Here is a 21,928-nt window from a genome sequence, read left to right as displayed (position 1 = left end):
TCAGGTTAAAGCACAAAGAAAAGAAGAAAAGCAAAAACAAGAAGTCATCTAAGCTTCAGGAGATGGGCCGTTCTGGTAAGATTGATGATAGATTTACAGTAAACTCATTAAGTGCATCTTAGTACATTTCAGCCAATTCAAATCACCAAATTCCACATCCGATCCAGCATTAAATATACATTAAGGAATCAATAATAGAAACAGCACAAGTTCTGTGTTAAGTTGGAGTTAGTAAATGATGACCTGCTGTCTTACATTCCTGGTGAAAGTGCTGACGGATTCTCATAACAATAACATCTACTTAAGTCAAGTCAAGTCAAGTCAAGTTTATTTGTATAGCGCTTTTCACAATACAGATTGCATCAAAGCAGCTTCACAGTATTAAATTAAAATAATACAACAAAGTTTGTTTCAAGAGGAATTTATTGATTGATAAAATTAAATTAAATATCCCCAAAATATCCCCAACTGAGCAAGCCAAAGGCAACAGTGGCAAGGAACCGAAAAACTCCATCAAGTGACCTAATGGTGTCCTAAAACTCCATCAGGTGCCTTAATGGAGAAAAAAAAAACCTTGGGAGAACCCAGGCTCAGTCGGGGGCCAGTTCTCCTCTGGCATTGGATAGAGGCCGGATTGTAGTTTGAACTGTAGGATTATATGAATGCCTGGCTGAAGAGATGCGACTTTAATCTAGTTTTAAACTGGGAGAGCGAGTCTGAGCAACGAACAGTATCAGGAAGACTATTCCAGAGTTTTGGAGCCAAATGTGAAAATGCTCTCCCTCCTTTGGTGGTTCTGGATATCCTAGGTATGACCAAAAGCCTTGAATTTAGTGATCTCAAAGAGCGCGATGGATTATAGGGCGATAGAAGATCCGTTAAATAGACTGGAGCTAAGCCGTTTAGGGCTTTATAAGTCAGTAGCAATACCTTGTAATTAATACGGAACTTTATAGGTAACCAATGCAGTGATGATAAAATCGGTGTTATATGATCATATTTTCTTGATCTCGTAAGAACTCTAGCGGCGGCATTTTGGACTAACTGTAGCTTGTTTATTGAGGATGCAGGACAACCAGCTAATAAAGCATTACAGTAATCCAGTCTCGAGGTCATGAATGCATGAACTAACTTTTCTGCATCAGAAACTGATAGCATATTACGTAGCTTAGCAATGTTTCTAAGGTGGAAAAAGGCTGTTTTTGTAACATAAGAAATATGATTTTCAAAAGACAGGTTGCAATCGAGTATAACACCCAGGTCTTTTACTGTAGAGGATAAAGTAACAGGACATCCTATGATGTTAAAGTTGTATTGTGCGAGGTTTTGTGGGCGGTTTTTTGAACCGATAAGTATTACCTCTGTCTTGTCTGGATTTAATAAAAGAAAATTACGCGTCATCCAATCTTTTATATCTTTAACACACTCTGTCAATTTGGAAAATGTAGCGTTTTCATCCGGCCGTGATGAAATATATATTTGAGTGTCATCAGCATAACAATGGAAACTAATTCCATGTTTCCTTATAATATTTCCAAGTGGCATCATATATATTGAAAATAACAGGGGGCCTAATACAGATCCCTGCGGCACTCCATAGTTTACTGGAGTTATGATCGATTTTTCTCCATTTAAATAGACAAAATGGTAGCGGTCAGATAGGTATGATTTGAACCAGCTTAGTGCTTGTCCTTGAACACCAGTATAATTTTGTAGTCGATCTAAGAGTATTGTGTGATCTATAGTATCGAACGCAGCACTAAGATCAAGTAAAACTAGTATTGAGATACAGCCTTGGTCAGAAGCTAAAAGTAAATCATTTGTGATTTTAACGAGCGCAGTTTCAGTGCTATGATGCGGTCTGAATCCAGACTGAAACTTTTCATAGATATCATTTTGTTGCAAGAAAGAGCCCAGTTGAGCGGACACCACTTTTTCTAATATTTTAGACATAAATGGAAGATTTGAAATGGGTCTATAATTTGCTAGATTATTATGATCTAATTGTGGTTTCTTAATGAGAGGTTTTATAACTGCCAGTTTAAATGTTCTTGGAACATGACCTAAAGATAAAGACGAGTTAATAATATTGAGGAGAGGCTCTTCCACTACAGATAACACTTCTTTCAGTAGTTTAGTTGGTATAGGATCTAATAAACATGTTGTTGTTTTAGATGAAGTGATAAGTTTATTTAACTCTTTTTGTTCTATAGTTGTAAAGCACTGTAATTGTTCTTTCGGGGTGATAATTGAAGCTGAATTATAAGGCGCGATTGAAGATTGAACGTTTATAATTGTGGTTCTGATGCTTTCTATTTTCTCAGTGAAGTAGTTCATGAAATCATTACTACTGAACTGTAACGGGATATTTTGTTCGGGTGACGTCTGTTTATTTGTTAGTCTAGCCACGGTGTTAAATAGAAACCTTGGATTGTTTTGGTTGTTTTCTATTAGTTTGCGGAGGTGCTCAGCCCTGGCAGCTTTTAGGGCCTTTTTTATAACGTGACATACTGTCTTTCCACGCGATTCTAAAGACCTCTAAATTAGTTTGTTTCCATTTACGCTCTAAAATACGGGTTTCTCTCTTTAAAACATGCGTAGTATTGTTATACCATGGTGCTTTATTTTTCTCTCTGACCTTTTTTAATTTAATAGGTGCAACCACATCCAATGTTCTAGAGAGAATGGTGCTCATAGTGCTAGTTAGTTCTTCTAGTTCATCTGTTTGTTTGGGTTCAGGCAGCAGCTGAGACAGATTTGATAAGCAATTTGAGAAATTATCTATGGTGGATGGGAGGATTGTTCTGCCTGGTTGATAACGCGACGCCGCATGACATATTACAGCAGTACGTAATATGCAAGTTACCATGTAGTGATCAGTGACTTCATCACTTTGTGGAATGATATCTATATCGGTTGGATCGGTTCCGTGTGATATAATTAAATCGAGTGTATGATTAAGACGATGAGTTGGTCCGGTGACGTTTTGCTTGACCCCAAATGAATTTAATAAATCTGTAAACGCAGCTCCTAACGCATCATTTGGATTATCTACGTGTATGTTAAAATCTCCAACAATTAATGCTTTATCGACATTGACTAATAGGTCTGAGAGAAAATCTGCAAACTCTTTTAGGAAATCAGCGTAAGGCCCTGGCGGTCTATATACGGTAGCCAAGGCTAGAGATAATAGGGATGTTTTTCTAACATCTAAGAGCGTAACATTTAGTACAAGTACTTCAAATGAAATAAACTTATAACCCGTTTTCTGAGTAACATTTAGAATATCTTTATAAATGGTTGCAACACCTCCGCCACGGCCAATCAGACGGGGCTCATGCTTATAACAGTATCCAGGAGGAGTAGACTCATTAATACCGAAATAATCATTTGGTTTAAGCCAGGTTTCAGTAAGGCAAAGTACATCGAAGCTATTATCTGTGACTATTTCATTTACAATAACTGCCTTAGGTGTGAGTGATCTAATGTTTAGAAGACCTAGCTTTAGAAATAGTTTTTGTTTACTAATAGCAACATTTTCTGTTTTAATAACAATTAGATTTTTCCTAGATCCTGCATTAGATTTATTATTTGATCTCACTAAACGAGGAATAGACACGGTTTCTATGCAATGTTCTACACTAGTATTTATATCAGTTGAATTGGTGCAGCAGAGACTATGATTTGGACTTTTGGTTACTAGTCAAAGGGTATTTAACATTTTGGAGATGTTATCTGACAGAAGATCCGCTCCGAATCTGCTTGGGTGTAAGCCATCAGCACGGAAAAGCCTAGGACGCTCCCAAAACAGATTCCAATTATTTACAAAGAGCAGTTTCTGCTCATTGCACCATGACATTAACCATTCATTTAGCGCAAATAATCTGCTGAATTTTTCATGCCCTAGTCGGTACGTGGGAAGCGGTCCTGACACAATGATCGTTGTTTCAGGCGATGTGCTGCGTACCGTATCGATTAGATTCCTGAAGTCTTTCTTCAGAATCTCCGTCTGGCGCAGCCTGATGTCGTTCACTCCCGCGTGCAGGACCACAGTTCCGACGCGCTCGTCACCGTTCAGGATCTCGGGAACGCGAGCAGCGATTTCAGAAACACGAGCACCAGGGAAGCAGTGACTTTGCACCTTACTTGTACCTAACGTAGCGTGTACGTGCCGAACGATGGAATCGCCGATGATCACAGCATCGCGTTCTGTTTCGCGTAGAGGGGAGAAGCGGTTTTGTGTCGATAACTCGAAAACCGGGAGGGTCGGAGAAAGTCTTGGTCTAAACCTGACTCGCGTCTTCCGCTGCGGAACCACCCAGGCTTCGTGGTGGCGTGTTGGAGCCGGAGTGAACGAGACCATGGCTGATTGCGACCGATGCTGAGGAACGCACGGAGTAGACGCGGTCGGAGTCAGCGGGTTAGTAACGTTAAACACTGATTTGTGTGCGTCGGCGCGTGATGTTTCAAGAGCCAAACACCGGTCTCTCAGCTCGGCCTGTCTCAATAAAAGGTTGTGGATCTGTTTCTCAACAGCTTCCAGCTCAGACTGCAGTGCGTGAAGCTCAAATGTGTCCTCACCTGCACCAAGCGGTAGACTACTTACATCTGATATATTCGCCATTTTAACAGATGGACAGTGAGTTAGCAACGAAGCTACCAGTGATGCTATCAATATTAATACTAATTTATATTATAAGTTTGTTTGTAAATGAGTGTGGAGAAGACGCGTTCAGCCGTGATCCACGGACGTAACCTTTAAGAGTATGCAGCGTTGGATCACTAATAGGCTTGAGACGCGTCTGCTCAACAGTCCGCGTTGTAACTATGAGGTTTTTTAGTGGTAGGGGTGTAGAGTAGACGCACGATAGGCGAAAAAAAAGTGTTTGTTTATAAGTGAGTGTGGAGAAGACTCGTTCAGCCGTGATCCACGGACGTAACCTTTAAGAGTATGCAGCGTTGGATCACTAATAGGCTTGAGACGCGTCTGCTCAACAGTCCGCGTTGTAACAATGAGGTTTGAGCAGTAGTGCTTCTCAGTGAGGAAGAGTAGAAAATGTTCGTTGTAAGCGGGTTTAAAGAGAAAAATCAAGAATTATAAATCAAATCGATAGAGCTCCAAAAACAACAACGCATTCAGACGCAACGCATGATAATGACAGGACAAGACATTATTCACCGTGTTTGTTGAGTGTTTCTTATTCACCTGAGCTTTTATGAACTCAAAGGCGCGAGAGAAAATAAATAAATAAAAATAGCTGAGCGCAAGGGTGGCGCGTTAACAGGCTAGCGAATTACTAGCGTGTTATGCGTCAGGGTTGGGTAAGCTGTATTTAGTAGTAATATAAACAACTAGAAATTGTAGTAAATGATGGTTCAAAACAAGGAAATACGAGGCTAAGACGGAGCTTACAGCTCCGAAGCAAACACACTCACAGCAGGCAGCGAGAAAAATCAAGAATTATAAATCAAATCGATAGAGCTCCAAAAACAACAACGCATTCAGACGCGACGCATGATAATAACAGGACAAGACATTACTCACCGTTTTTAAATGGAAAGTTCACCGAAGCATTTTAATTCTGTCATTATTTAATCAACCTCATATCATTCAAAATCACAAAAAAAGATGAATTTTCAAACAATATTCTGTCTACTCTTTTAATATAATGAAAGTGAATGAGGACTGAGGCTTTCAAGCTTCAATAATGACAAAAAACTACCTTAAATGTATAATGAAAGTCATTATTTACTGAAATTCTATGATACTTGGCTACTTGTGAACTGTGAACAATGTCTTTTTAATGAATCAGTTGATTTAGTTCACAAATCCAACTGATTCAGTCCTTGAGTTCAACTCGACTCAATCATCCAGTCACAGTTCGCATGAGGAAAAGATTTTCAATAAATAACAGGTTAAACTTCAGAAGATTTAGAATATTGCATCTTACTGACTATTTTATTATGCTTTTTGGAGCTTGAAAGCTCTAGTCTTGACTTAACGCAAGTTAATAGAAAATAAGTGACCAATATATAATTTTTTTCATAAAACGCTAACATGAACATGAGGGTGAGGTAATAATGGCTACATTTTAATTTGTGGGTGTTCCTTTAATACAAAAGGATATGTTAAGTATAAGTGATTTAAACCATTAAATCTTTATTTAATCATCCGAAACTAAAGTAGGCTGTATAATTTGATGTCCGCTGTAGTTTTGCTCAATATAGCGGTGCTGAAAGTGCAGCAGTGCCCTATTATCACAATCTACTCACCAGTCACACACAGACATGCCTTCTTTCTGATAAATGTCATTATACCCAAAAAGTGCATGAAAAACTTTTAAAATACATGGCTACAAGGGTATTAATATTTCATAAACAATACCGTATGCGTCATCTGAGAAAACCATAGAGGGAATGTGCTACATCCAGAGGTCTCTATGGAAATGTACAAGCGCTCTACCCTGCACAGAGGACAACACGGCTCAACCAAACACACACGCTTGCACCTTTTAAAACACATTTATGCACGGCTGTCAAAAAACGCAGACTTGAACAAACATACGCTGATGATCAGCATTCAAATGGACTTCCTTGCTGATTTCCAAATGAGAAGCGTTGACGGGCAGCATGTAGCCAAGCCTAATTGAATGTCATCATTTTCCATTATTTGTTGCCTTTTTTAAATGAAAGCACTTAGCCTTTTTATTCACGTTTCTCAGAGACAGTTGGATCCATGAGTCCTTATGAATATTTAAACAGGGACCAGCAGTTTCATCTCCTGAGTGGTCTCTGAGCGTCGCTAGAGCCTGCGTCGGGAAGGAGGGATGACCATTACCGAAACTCGACCATGGAACAGCTGAAGAAAAACACGGATATTACAAAAACAGCACTATGGAAAATGTCAGTAATTAGAACTGGCTGCCATTTCAGAGGCAGAGCGGGCCCGGCTAATGAGTCCATTAGCACCTTCCTTGCATAAAGAAGACAAGCAAAAAAGCCTCATTTTAATACATTAGCCTGCTGACAGTTTCACCGCAGAGGCTATTCAGCGCAGCTGACACGCTTTTCCAAGGGCTCTGACCTTTTGTTTGCTGAGCGCTGGCTCAGAGGAGAGAGTGGATTCAGCTCTCCAGGGCATAAACACTGGAGAAAGTGTGAGAAACCAACACCTTTTGCTTCCAATGGCTCATTGAGAATATCAGCAGCTCACTGCATTTTCAGTTACTAATGGTACAGAAGAGGTAACATAACGGCCCATGCGGGCATAAGTCAAGCAATGTTTCCAAATTTAGCCAGCACTCAAGGCCTCGAAAACATTCAAAAAGCTTGCCGTTTGGGTGAATACACATTTCACCTTGGCCCACAACCAACAAACTGTGAAGTGTTCTCGTTTTTTTCACCCCTAAATTTCACTCTGCTTTGAAATTTCATCAGAGAAAAGTAAAAGTCCTTTCACTCCCACTATTCTCAAAATATTCTAAACGTCCTTGCCCACATACTTAATTGCTTAGTTCACCCGAAAATGAAAACTCTGTCTTCTTTTATGTCTCAATGGCATTCCGAACCTGTATGAGTTTCGTTCTTCAGTGGCACAAAAAAGGAGATGTTTAGCAGAATGCTCACACTTTTCCAAACAATGAAAGTAAACAGTGACAAAGGGCTGTCAAGAAAAAAAGCTTCATAAAAGCAAAAAGACTGAAATTTCAGCAGCCATTAGTCCAGTCTTTAATGTCACATGAGCTTTCAGAAATCATTCTAATATGCTCAAATATTAGCCTAATATTTTTCATGGAATTCATGAAACCTTTTTTTTTCAGGATTCACTGATGACAAGACAGTTCAAAAGAACCAAATTTATTTGAAATAGAAACCTTTTTTAACATTTTACGTATTTTGTGTCACTTTGTGCACTTTATTGTGCAAAGTAACATCTTTAGCAACAGTGTGAAAGTGAATAGCACATAACAGGCACAATAGCGATATAAACATACATAGCTCAATACGCATCTGGTTATGACTAACCATGCGTCAACGTTTTCAAATACCTCAGTTTTCAAAGTCCACACTATAATTCATAAACAGCATTTTCAAATTTATCCACTTGGGAAAGCATTTTCAAAAGGCTCAATTTTTGCAAGACAAAAACGCAGTTTCAGTGTGGATAAAAGCCAATACGGAGAGAAAAAGATGCGTTTTCAAACAAAAACATTAGTGTGGACAAGGCCTTAGTGAACTAAAGCCTTAAATGTTGTTGCAATGAAACATCTTTTTTTTCCCGGTACTGAAAAAGGATCTGAATTTCTAATTATGCTGTTCTATCGTGGTCGATCATCTCCCACCACAACGATAAGGCTCCACGCTAACCAAAAGTGGCCTACGGCACAAAGCAATAGTTCCGTGATTCCTAATCCCATGCTAAGCTTTCCAATATCTGTGAGTTGTCTACCTGTCGATTAAACAACCGCGTGGTCTCCAAGGCAGCTATTGTACTAATAGCAGAAACCATTTCTAGAGAGTCTGCCAGCTTAATACAGATGGAGGATCATTCACAAATCCTCAATATAATCAGAGCTTACAGGGATAACTCATGTATTAAATATGAAAAGCCATCTGCCGGCCTGATGTGTAATGCAGTTACTATGGTGAAAAAAAAGAAAAAAAAAAGCCTGTGCTTACACATACCACACACATCCAGCTATAATTCACTGCCTGAGATGAAGGATAAGGCCATATATTAGGAGACCTCTGGCCTTGCGCTGCCAATAGACCTCCATGATTAGCCATTTCGTCATGCCGGCCTGATGTGGACCACCACACTGAGAAACAGCTCAACACGGTCAATCTCTATTTATTGAGTCTTGTGCTCTGTTAGCAAGGCCTTTCGGTGAGTTCTTATTTCTCTTTTCCACTGACCTCTCGCATGATTGATTGAATGATTCAACCGGAAAAGATACAGCTAGCTTTGTCTTGAATAAGGTTAATTGACCGGTAGAAAGCAATTCATTACACTGGCACGTTCTGATAAGATTATTTTGCAAAGAGAGACCATTCCTTGACCTGCTGCATCAGAAGGAGGGAAGGTTTCAAATAGGGATGGTTGCCATAAGCCGAATTCCGAATTCGGAAAGGAGACAAAGGATTTTATGGAGCCCCTAAAGGAACATGGTGAAGAAAAAAAATAAATGAAATGGGAGGACAAAATATATTTCAATGCTTTTGCATTCTCTCGTAATTATATTGGGTTAGGGCTGTGCGATAAATCGATTTTAGCGATTAACTCGAATGTGTAGTTTACGTCGATTTGTTTGAATGAAAATCGGTTTTCTCTTTAACATTCGCCGACGCTCTCCTCTGGGCTCCCATAGTTCCGAACGGGCTCAGCGCTCCCCGCGCGTTTGCCATAGAGATACACAAACAATATGGCAAATGAACAAGGCCGCGGCAGCACAAGCACACCCACCAAAAAGCAACCTACAGTCTTACAAACTTACTCTGATTTCATTTTCAATACAATCAAAAACTGAGACGCAAGACATACACATTTGAATGAAACCAGAGATTGCGTCTGCGGTGATCCGAGACATGGATGTGCGCTGTGTTATAATGTTTAAATGCGCGAAGTGTCAGCGCTCTCCGTATAATGTATGATCTCCGTGTTGTGCGCAGCCTCACGTGTTAAAGTAAACAACTCAGCCAGTGATAGTTTGCTATTCCGCCTCTAGAGGCCGCTCTCACTTTGTATAATGCCAGCAGTCTCTTCTCAGGCTCTCATACTGTGTAATGACAGCGCACCTTCTCAGCCGCTCCAGCAATGGACGCAACCCGGAAAAACTATCGGTGTGGATTTTTGCCGATAATGATAGTTCCACCAATCCATGAATCAGTCGACCTCTAATATTGTTATTTCTGAAATATCCATAAGAGAAAAACTATGTAGGATACTTTATCCCAAAATTCAATGTTCTCAATTTGACCATACATTTCTAGAGTTATGAATGATCTGGATCCAATATCAACAGTCACTTTAAATATAAAAATCTTGATCAATCGTTCTTGACTGAGCGGAATTCCAAAATATATTAGTGGATATTTTTACACAAAAATAACTAGTTTTCTGTTATTTTAACTGGATGCCACTTCCAGAATTAAACAAGAGGTGTAGTGCGGTCATGTGACAACAAAATGCCATTCTACTCTCATTCACAAATATCAGGAAGTAGATATTAGTACCATTAAATTAGCATAAGCTAAGCTAACTAAAAAATTCATAGCAACAGAGCAAAAAAAGCACAAAATCAATGGAGAAGAAAATGGAGAAAAAAATGGAGATGATATCTGCTTGCGAGCGGTATGGTGTCTGTAAACGTTTCATCATGAAGGTGTTGTCATTAGCTCCTCAGCAGGTCCCTCAGTGTTGCTCTAGCCTGTCCATTAGCAAACAACATGAACCACCTCAGCAACCATGAGATAGGAAGCAAGCAGCCCAATGCACAAAGAAAGAGAACAACATCCCCACAATTACACTCACAGGTGTAAGTCATGCTTTACTCACTTCCACTCCTCTTTCCAAAGTCGTCTGAAATCTCAAAGTTGATAAAAGAAAGTACACTGCATAATGATGCTGCATGCAAATAAATAAAGATCAGTAGGAGTTTGCAGAAGAGCAATCAACAAGAGGTTTGAAACTTTGAGAGCTGTGTGGGTTGCTAGATATTTACTTTTTAATGTTTTGACGTGTTTGCAGGCTATGCAGAAATCAAAACAGCAAAAGAATAACGTTAGACGAATTAGGAGCAATTTAAGCGAGGTTGATCCCAGCGGATAAAAAAAAATATATATATATATATTTTTATATATATTTTAGAACAATGCATTTTTATTTATTTATTCATTTATTTATTTATAATACATAAATAACTAAAAATGCATGTAGCATATAGCATTTGAAAAATGAATTTGCTTAATAAAATTATGTTTTAATGAAAATTAAGAATGTAAATATGTAATATTAGTTTTAAAAAAAGGTGTAAACTTGAAAACGTTATTGTGAATATACATATGGCCACTGGTACCTTATAGTTTAAATATTAAACTCAATAAATCAAAAAGATCTGGGGTTTGAGCTAGTATTACACTTAAATGAGGCAAAAAGATTTGAAAATAATGATTCAACAGCTTGCATAGACTTCTTTAAAGAAAACTTCTACAAACTCATTCAATGAACGCACACACTCTTGAATTAAAGCAAGACTGCCTGCTGGAGGCCTATGGATTTGCAAAGCAAGTAAACAGAACAGATAGTCTATGGAATGCTATGTCTCAATAATTTGTATCCTGGAGCATAACTACCTTCCCCAACTCAGGGAAACAAGGCACGGAGTGAATCTGAATGAGTCACAGAAGCCCTCAGCTACTTTCATTGCAAACTTATTTGCATTTGCTCACAAACACACACATACATGCTCACTAAGCATACAAAGGGACTGCAACTGCTAAAAAAAAAACAGACTGTGGATATTTCATCACTACAGTACAGAGTGTGCCATATTAACCAATAAATCCCCTAATAAAGTCATATAAAACGTGGGTTTTGTTATACAGTGGCCCTAAAAAGTATTTGGACAATTTAGCCAAACTTAAAATACATGAATGGCATTGCATTTTGTAAGAAAGTACATTTAATTTAAAAGAAAGATTGCATACACTTGATGACTTCAAACATTCAATAAAAATTACCTAGAATACACTAAAAATTAAATGCAAAAGAAAAGAAAGGTTAGCTTTGTTTGGCCTAGCATCGTTTACAGAATATTTGTATGGACTGCAATGGCATTCAAACATATTAATAGGGATGCACTAATATTAAAAAAAATTACCAAAGCTGAAAATTATTTTCATGTTATGGCTGATAACTGTTAAATGGCAGATATTAGAATTTGTACTATTTTTTCTAAATTAATTTTAAATTTTAAATTATTATTTTTTTAAACATATTTTATTTAAACGCTAGTAAATGCTAAGTAAATTTAGGCATTACAATAAAATAATCTACAGAATAAAAATAAAAAAACGATATTCATTTTGAGATTTGCAACATTTAAGATTACATTTAACAGTGTTATTAAATTATTAGTGTTCATTTTGAGATTTAGATGAAAGCAAAGGTAATCTAAATGTAAAATAGGAGGAATGAGCATGCACAATTAAATATATCCAATATCGACCAATAAAGATTTTTTTTTATTTTTTTATATTGGCCGGTAACCAAACAATGCCATTGAAATGAATGGGAAAAGTGTCCCAATTTACCGTGTGCATCCCTACATCTTAAAGTGTAACTTGAGAGTACAGATGTGTCTAAATTACTTTTTAATACCACTGTATATCTAAAGTTGCCAACACAGGAGTACAATAAGATGCATAGAAAACTCACGCTGGCAGTAGTCCTTGTTCTCTTCGAAGCCCGGCTTGCAGACACAGCGTCCAATGGGCACCAGCCATCCGCCATCTCCACTGCAGTACATCCTCGGCGCCTCAAACTCCTCAGAGTCATTCACACAAGATCCCCTAACCTCCACCAAAGCCGAATCTCCCCCTGTCACCGTGTCGGGAAACTGGGCCAAGTTCAGAACGGCAAGAGGACACTTCTTATAGAAGACCCTCAGGGACACCAAAGCAATGCAGGCTCCAACATCTTGGAAAGCCAGGTAGAAACCCTTCTTGCTCAAGTTACTGATGTCCCTGACTTCTGTGTTTAGTTTCATGACGCGATCGCCCACGTCAGTCTGCGTGAAGCTCTCGTCAGCTGCGATAGTGTCGATCTTTATGTACTGGCTCTCCTTGATGAACCACAGGTTGGCGTTGTTGGACTCGTAGTAGTACATATTGAAAGTTTCTTTGCAGGTGCCAGGAACTCCAGGCAGACTGTTGCAGTCACGCAGGGTGAACTTAATCTCGATGTAGACGCGCTGCGCTCCATCTCGTGGGATGTGGCGCGTGCGTAGCCAGTTGTTCTGATTAGCCTCCATCACATTACACACCTGGTAGGAGCGCATTGGGGTGTTCCTCTCATCCATCACACTGATTTCCTCCCACTGCAACAGACAGAACAACTGTTATGATTGCAAAAATGTGCACACAAAAAAACAAAATCCCAGAAAAAAACTATTTTATATATTATATGAGGATGCAAGTTTGCCAATCTTGAACTCTGAGCTTAAATATTGCATGTATATTGTGTAAATATTTGTTATGTATTATTTGTATTAATGTACACTTATGGAACACATAGTATGCTTCAGTTAGTTTGTGTGAGTGTGTATGTCTCCAGTTGCATAGGCAGCAATAGATAGAGTATGTGTAAGGGACTCGTCTCCCATCATCTCTTGCCATCTGCTTCCACTTGTCTACAGTTCCTTCATTTGGAACACTTCATGCATAAGTAACATTTCACTCCTTAAAGGGAGAGAAAATAAACCATCCAGGGAGTCTTAGAGGGGCGGGCAATTTCTTCAACGGCTGGTTCTCAAAAAAAGATTCTGATTTGCTTCAATAAATTCTATTCCTTCTCTGTATAATTTGCAGCGGAGATGAGCTGGAGGACCACCGGCTCAGTTCTAAGTGATTTTAGAGATTCATTTGAGCTGCTGATCAATCAGCGAGTAACGTACTAGACTTCAAATACTATGCATTCAGGAATCACTGCTTGACCACTTGAGTTGCCACTTGAAGGCATTCATCATCATTTCCGCTCAAGATTTCTTGAACAGTGCATGATGGGAGCAATCCACTGGAAAAAGAAATAGAAAGTTATGGGCTTTTAAAGAGCTCTGTGTTCTTTTGAAAAAAAACTGTCATCTTTTACTCACCCTTATGCTGTTCAAAACCTTTTTGACTTTTATCTTCCATGGAACACAACACGAGAGTACCTTACTCACTGAGCTTTCAAGTCCCAAAAAGTATACAAAAACACCATAAAGTATCATTAAAAGTGATCAATAATGACTTGTGGCCTATATTCCAATTTTCCTCAAGCCATACAATGGCTTTGTCTGATAAACAGAAAGTAGCTATGTTGGACACATCAACAAAATCTTACTTTGTTTCGGATATGTTCAATGAATAGGTTGATACAAAATTTGATCTGAATGATTTGACTCAATGATCCAGTTACTACAGTTAACACAACAGATCACTGAAATAAATAACAACTTTCAATCTGTTTATCATACAAAGCTATCGTGAGACTTGAGACAGCATGTGAATCGTTTGATACTTTTATGGTGCTGTCGTTTCCTTTATGAAGCCTAAAAGCTCCAGTCCTCAATAATGGCAAAGAGCTACCAGTACATAAAATATCTCATTTTGTGTTCCAAGGAAAAAACAAAGTCAAATGGGTTTGGAATGACACAAGGATGAATAAATGATGACAGCTTTTTCATTTTTGGGTGAACTAATCCTTTAACAACCCTTAAACTGATTGGCAGTGAATATGGGTGCACATTTAATCAAATGGTCAAGGAGACTGAGTACATCAGAATGTCTAAAAAAGAGCCATTTTCCACATCAGTGCATTCAAGCATTTGAAGTATTTTATACCACGCGTCAGCACAGTCTGGAGTGCACATCACTTGCCGGCCATGCCATTATGTCATAGCAACAATGAGAGCGTTTATGACACGTTGCCATTAGCTTATAGCTTAAAAAAAAGTGATCGAGGCTCAGGGTCAACTGTTAGAGCAGTTTGGCTTTAAACTGAGCCATATGCTGACTGGTGGGAATGGGTGGACATTACAGATCAAAGTGACAGAGCCACTAAACGTCTTGGGTATGTTCTTTCCCTTTGAGTGGAATAATTACGACTTTTGAAGGAATATTTATGTAGGGAAAAGGGCAGGTTTATGCCTTTCTGTTTATTTATTTTCAAGAGTCTGTCTGAACCCAACTGCTACGGAAAGTTTCTTTGGATTTCCATTGTCTGAATTCATGAAGTATTTTACCACAGATGGGTGGTTACACAAAAGTCTAAAGGGTTGAGTTACACACCCCAAATCTCCAGACGCACATATACAATTTAGTTACACATTTTTGTATGCCACGATAGGGCAGGAGCCGTGCAAAGGAAATTGGCCATGTGCAGTTGATATTCATGAACGAACCTATCTAACTTCCAGCAAAAGCATACACCGAAACGTTCATAAATCCACCTACGTACAGCTAGTTCAACACACACTCACAATTGTTAAGTGAAAAACAGGTTATTTGGACAGGAGGTAAAGCTTAGCCACTCTCAATCAACGTAGCGGCCATAAGTGTGACGTGGGCGTCTTGTTAATTAGCGTCTCCAGCTGGCCGCTTCCCCTAGAGTCTCTTCTGAAATACCTTAACTCCATTCCCCAGTCACCCTTCACAGGCTCTGGCCGCTTTGAAGCCAGGCAAATATGTCAGATCAGGGGGTCTGCTTAGCCCTTCATTGGCTTAACTTAATTGCAGGCCCACAATCATCTGGTAGTTTAAGATACTTAAATGCAATTGACTTTAAATCCCTAAAAGAACGTCTGTTTTTTGGGGGGAGAAGGCCCCTTTTGGAGGACACGTTAATAGGGCTACCTGTTTTCTATCACTCTAGGTGAATTGCTCCCTTCTATTTTAGTAACAGACACGCACACATACCCTAAACGACTATGGCCATTTGAGAGCCAATCCAAAACAAACCTTCCACATCTGGGACAGGGAAAGCTGTATTAGTCTTGACCTGCGAGGGTCAAGTGGCAGGCGATTGAGTCAGTAAGGTAAATATCCAGCGGAGGTGAAGCGGCTGCTTTGGGAACACATCGGCTTTCCTGTGAGTCGCTCCACAACGGCGCACCATCGGCGGGTTCAGTGGGTCACGGATCGCCATGATAATCCTCAAGTATGAAACGCAAGCCGCAGCTGCGAGACCTGATTTAGCCTTACAGTTCACTCCCATTAAACAACTGCCATATCAGCAAAACAAAGAGACTCCTACTATCACTGAATCTAAGGTAAACACAGCACAAGGACAGGGAGGAATGTTCCCTGAAGAGTTTAACAGACGTAATGTGGAAACAGGCCAATTGGCAGAGACTCTCACAGCACTGTATGTAAGAGTATCACTCAATCCAGTAAAAAAAAAAAAAATCTCAATTTGGATTCTTAAACTGATCGGTTAGGGTAAAATTTAGTTAGTGGTTTGCTGTAAAGTTAACTTCCAGATTGGCCTACAAGAATACATTGTCTCTGCAGCACCATCTTATCTAAAAAAAAACATTTTCAGAAAAATTCTGTCGAAATTTAAGTTGATTTGTATAGCGCTTTTCACACTACATATTGTTTCAAAGCAGCTTTACAGAAAACCAATAGTCAAATCAGTGATGTGAAGCTTAAGATCAGCCATCATAACTTGTTAATGATGCACAGTTAAAAATATGGATTATTAATTTTGAGTTCTGCTAAAGAAAATAGTATTTTTAATAAACAAAATCTAAAACAATTACTAGCAATTGTGGATCTTTGTTGTGATCCATTAAATTGATGTTGGCGTTAGATGATAGCAAATGTAATCTAAGATGTAAAAAAGTCAGAAACAAGCATTCACAATTAAAGAAAACACTAATATTGGCCGATAAGTGATATGGATAATGGTCCACTCATACATCCCTAGAACACACTAATTCCAAACCTGCGTACTATGTAGGACAGATAGTACGCAATATGGAATGCAGTCTTAGAGAAACAGCCCCCAGTAGACACTCCATTCGTCTGCTGAGGAGCTGGTGATGTGCTCACTCACACTACAGCAGCGCTCAGTCCCACTACAGAAATCCAAACACTCCAAGCCGTTTACATGAAAAATCTCATAAATGAAGTTTGGTTTACAGGATGCATCTGTTTTGAGGATCTTGCTCTACAGTGTTTGCATTGTCTTCCATGACTTCAATTTGAAATGTCATTCAGTATTCACATGATTTCTTAGGGAGAGGTGCCGGGTTTGGGTTATTGACAACATATCAGCCTGTTATGCAATGCAATACTCTGTTATGCAAGTCTAATATTTCTCGTTTTGGGAAGGAGTACATGTCTGTCGCACTATTTTCAGCAAAAGTGAATAATTTGTAAATTCCATTCATCTCTAGATTAAGCTGCTACACGACACGTCTCGTAGACACGCGTGTGGGGCACGGGCAATCTGATCTAGCTTCTGACGTCTCTATTAAATCATTTAAAAGTCAGCTGTGAAATCCCCGAGATTGATTTTCTTTTAAGGTTACCATGGTTTTTGCAAACTTGATTATTTTTAGACCACTTTGGGTGCATCAAAAAAGACAGAACAGGCCTCCTCTACTCAAAATAAACGGCTCCTTCTTCTGTTCTCTGGCACAGGGGATTGTGTTCCTGCTTTAGAGACTCTTAATCTTGACGTCTTCCTCAAATAAATTGGAAGTAAGCGACCGGGTAAGTTGGTGTTAAGCCGAAAATGAATGCCTCTTGGCTGAAAACGAGTTAAGCTCGCTAGACTTCACAGATGACCTTGACACCATATCCTACAATTTGCACATGCAAAAAACAGTGGCTCCTATTTATAAGAACTTGAGAACGTGCTTACAGCCTTCCTTTCCCATGGGCTCGATGTATGCTGTATCCACTCTTATACATATGCATGCGCAGCTTGGGTCTAACCATATGCAATTCCAGCACATTTAAGATGTGATGGCGTGATTACAAATAATTGTTGGCAGGAGGATTTATTTATTTATTTTTTTTAAAGGTGTCCCTCTACAGTTCACAAAATGTTGTGTAAAAGAAGCACTGAAGATTACCTTGAAGAATAAAATGTGTAAGAATCAACAGAGCTTATTCAAAGACCATTTAAGACAAGTCATTTCACTCGGCGGCCATCTTTGAAACTCCTCTCCGGCATGCAAGTGCAGCTCTATCTATTTGAATGGGGAAACATCAAATTCTCCAGAACTGTTAACCAACCTTATGATTAAATTTCATATTTGAAATCATCAATGAAATCTGACAACAACTGTTTCATAAATTTTGTTTCTAAATGCTCGAATTATGACAAAAAACAGAATTTTGCCGCCTGGACAAAGCTGTGTGTCTCAAAACACTGTCTGTTTCTATAACAACCGGAGCTTCTAACGGCAGCTGCAGTTACGCGATGACTTTGCTAATCAACGATTGGCTCTTTCATTTAGATGGCGGGTCTTATTCGCCATTTTGGGCGTTGCACTTTCTCCCATTCATAAGTAATCGGAGTGCACCGTCATATATAAAGTCTTTGACTTATTTTATGTAAAAAACCTACTGGCTTTTTGTTGAAGGAACCAGGGTGATTCTTACTTCTGGATTGGCCTACAAAAATCCTTCATCACTACATTTTGTCAAGAAAAAAAATCAATAGTCAAATCAGTGATGTTATGCTTAAAGGTATGGTTAAAGGTAAAATCAAGGACTTTTACGTGCTTTTCCCAAACCACTAAAGTGACGTCGACGTCCGGGTTAACGGTAGCATAAGCCATCGGGCAAGTGTTATTTAAATAAACTCCTGATGTACTTACAAACTTTCCAATGCCTCGTTTTATGAGTACAGAACCTATTTGTACTACTGTAGAAGTTTGGTACCATTCTGGGCATTATTAGTGGGGTAATTTACGAGATACAACCTAGGTTCCATTAGCGCCTGCACTAAGCCATTCAGTTGATATCTCTAAATAAGCTCTAACTTTAATAATGTTCGACCAAGGGAAAAAAGGCTTCTGGGGGTGTGTTTGGCTCGATGTCATGGTGCAAAGGACCCAAGGTTGATTTTACTCCGAATCATCCCTTTAAGATGACATCATAACCTTAGAATGTACAGTAAACAGAGTTTAACAGAGTTCTGCTAAAAGAAAAGTGCATGTTTAAAAAAAAAAAGGAAAAATATGCAAAAGGGGTTCAAACAGAAAAAGAAATATGCTAGAGGAGTTCAAAAGTGTGTCGGAGCCCAAGAGCCCAGACTCATTTTAATTTAAAAAAAGAAAAAAGAAAAAAAGTTGTCCCTGCACAGTTCAAATCATTTTGTGTAAAACAAGCACCAAGACAAAATGCACCATTTTTGGCTGGTTGCAAGAGTCAAAATTGATTAAAGACATTTGTGGGGGCTTGTGTGTTTGTGTCTTGATTTTGATTGGTTGAGTTACTCACCCCTTCAGCTGGGTAGGCCTCCCAGCCAAGGTCTCCCAGAGCAGACATAGTGTCCAGCAATGTAACTAGAGAGAAAGAAAGAAAGGAGTAGAGAAAGAAAAAGAGCATACGGGGGAGAGAGAAAAAAGTAATGATTTGTTAAAGTTCACTCAGCCTCGTGACACTGTGAGCAAAACAAGCTAGTTAGATGAGATTGCATATTTGGCAAGTAAATCACAGAGCAGTTGCAGACAATCAGGTCCGTAGCCTGAGGGACGAGAGTCTTGCCCCACGGTTTAAATCATTCCCACAATGCCCTCGTTCATCCAGCGTCGAAACCCAATGCTGGGAACCCATTACGAGGGAAAGACTGTTTTGTAAATCAGATGTATCAATAAGAACACATTCATGTCTTACACAGCATTACCGGCAGAACAGCGTTTGCCCTCGATTGCTGTATTGATGGTTTTCATTTTCAATTCTGGAGTATGTATGAATATGTGTGTGTATGCCAAGGGGAATGGGTCAACAAAACATCTAAGAGGCTATTTAATTTCTTATGCTAGTCTCTCTCCCCCCTCGCACAGAGGGTCGCCGACGCATACTGTGTTTTTCTGCTATGATCTACATTCCAGGGTAAATCAGGTTTTGCCTCGACAGCTATTAATTTTTAATCACCTCTGATGTTGCGTTTTCACACTGAGGAAAATATATACATATGGCTAATTTAATAAAGTGTTGCAAACCATGTTCTACATTTCAATTCTACATTTCATGAATTAACAGACAAAATTATCAAAACACTGACTCAAAACAAGACAATCACAGTGACATCACAGAACTGAAATGAACAAAATCAGAATTGAAAACATGACTTCAAATTTCATATATTTAAATATGTATATATAATAACAATATACACATTAGATAGACAGACAGACAGACCGACACACACACACACACACACAAAAAATCACTTCTTACAGTCAATACTTCCAGGATATTCGCATAAAGAAAAGCTGAGCACAGCATGTTTGACATATCAGCACACATGAAAGTTAATTACCGGTACTTATGAACATGCAGATCTTTAGTGGTTTAATAGCCATGTTTGTCTTTCACCCTCTCGGAAGTCAATGTTTTAACTGTATTCGTTCAAAGAAAAAGTAAAGAATGAGAATATGACCAAGGTATATCCTTAGCCGCTGTGTATGAAGTGGAGTGGGATGTGTGTTTGATTTATAGTGAAAGTGCAGTGTTGGTGTAAGATTAATGGAGTCATGTTTCATAAATATTTTCCTGCAGGCTGACTATAATCCTTAAGCGGTGAGAGGGATCTGCTCTACCTCACATACTGTACAGCACACACAAGATGTCCGAACAACAACAGCGACACAGAGCTGTGAATGTCAATCACTCATTTCACATTGCAAAGAGGTTAGCCAATCAGAAAAGTGGTCATTTACACAAATAATCTTAAGGTACAATAGCAAAACAGCTTGTTTAGTTATAAGGGCCAAAGAGGGGTGGAAAACGAACATTTAAAAATAAGTTACAACTGGTTTTAATCCAAATGAAATAAAGACTGATAATGCACAATTTGTGTTTAATAGTTTGAGTAATCCGTTAAAAAAAGTTAATTAAATTATATATAATATAGAAATTAAATTATATATAGCCTAAAGTCAAAAATTAAAAAAAGAGTGTTCTTATGGAGTGATTTACCACCTCCTCCTCTCTGCAGCCCCCATCTAAATCCTCTGGATTGATGAGGAGCGCTTTTCTAAAGAGCCCTTCGCCTGATGCAACACATTACGCCCCGGTGACGGTGACATTTGTAAATAAATAAAGTCTCAGCGAAAGTGTGTCAGAGTATTTGCTAAGGCCATTTGCTCAGTGAACAGGTACCCTTTTCACTGAGGAAAGGTCGCTCTTTAAAACCGCACACAAGGAATAAACAGCATTTATGTGGTCTCTGTTTGGTTAAACCTACTGATTATTACAGATGTCTTTAATAGCACACCAGCTAAAAGAGGGCTGAAACTGACCCAATACAACCACTGTATGGATTAGAACCACTAATCTGGATGCGTTAAAGCAGGATAAACATTTCTGAAATTACAGAGGAGGAAGAGGAAGGCTGCAATAATACAGATAAACAGGTTGATTACTCAAATAACTGCTGATAAAACCTGAGACAAAAAAGCTCTGCTTCACAAACACAACTGTCATGTGTGTAGTGAAAACCTCACTTGCAACTCAAATTTGCATGTAATGAAGTGGAATTACCATAAATTGAAATTCAAAGAAACTCAAAGATAGTAATTCTAGAAAAGTAAAGGTTCAATTTTGCCTTGACAAAGTTTTGTTGTTCTAGTCATGTCAACAGATAGGATGGATAAAGCATGGCTTTGCAGGAACTCTTTATTCAGGATCTGCATATAGGCTACTGCAGTCATATTGTTATTGTCATTTTGAGATAGATAGATAGATAGATAGATAGATAGATAGATAGATAGATAGATAGATAGATAGATAGATAGATACCTCTACAATGCGAGTAAATCACTCGCATATCATCACTTGCATATCATCACTAAATCATCACTCTGGGTGACAAAATAATGTATATCATCTGTACTAGTATTTCAAATTCACCTCACGATGACCTGTATTTGACATTCTGTAAACTCTAGAGAGAAAGAGAGAGAGAGAGAGAGAGAGAGAGAGA

General features: G+C 38.7%; 2 protein-coding genes and 1 long non-coding RNA gene across 4 annotated transcripts in view; 1 reads left to right on the top strand and 2 right to left on the bottom strand.

The window, feature by feature from the left end:
* The window catches only part of LOC309501506 (uncharacterized protein), a 496,325-nt gene extending 491,081 nt beyond the window's left edge, over positions 1–5,244 (bottom strand). The window contains exon 1 of the mRNA XM_082173669.1: positions 302–5,244. Coding sequence (XP_082029795.1) covers positions 3,704–4,624 — 921 coding nt within the window. The 5' untranslated portion in view covers positions 4,625–5,244 and the 3' untranslated portion in view covers positions 302–3,703. The remainder of the gene's footprint in view (positions 1–301) is intronic.
* The window catches only part of LOC309501586, a 460,649-nt gene that overhangs the window by 177,868 nt on the left and 260,853 nt on the right, over positions 1–21,928 (top strand). The gene's annotated exons all lie outside the window — the stretch shown is intronic.
* Positions 1–21,928, bottom strand: part of epha4b (eph receptor A4b) — a 127,681-nt gene that overhangs the window by 92,929 nt on the left and 12,824 nt on the right. For both annotated transcript variants that reach the window (XM_082173490.1, XM_082173491.1), the window contains exons 2-3: positions 19,219–19,283; positions 12,437–13,097 (exon numbers count right to left, since the gene is read on the bottom strand). In XM_082173490.1, coding sequence (XP_082029616.1) covers positions 12,437–13,097; positions 19,219–19,283 — 726 coding nt within the window. The remainder of the gene's footprint in view (positions 1–12,436; positions 13,098–19,218; positions 19,284–21,928) is intronic.

This window comes from Leuciscus leuciscus (genome assembly GCF_965113295.1).
Source record: "Leuciscus leuciscus genome assembly, chromosome: 6".
Taxonomy (NCBI): Eukaryota; Metazoa; Chordata; class Actinopteri; order Cypriniformes; family Leuciscidae; genus Leuciscus; species Leuciscus leuciscus.
This window is presented reverse-complemented; position numbering and strand designations above follow the sequence as displayed.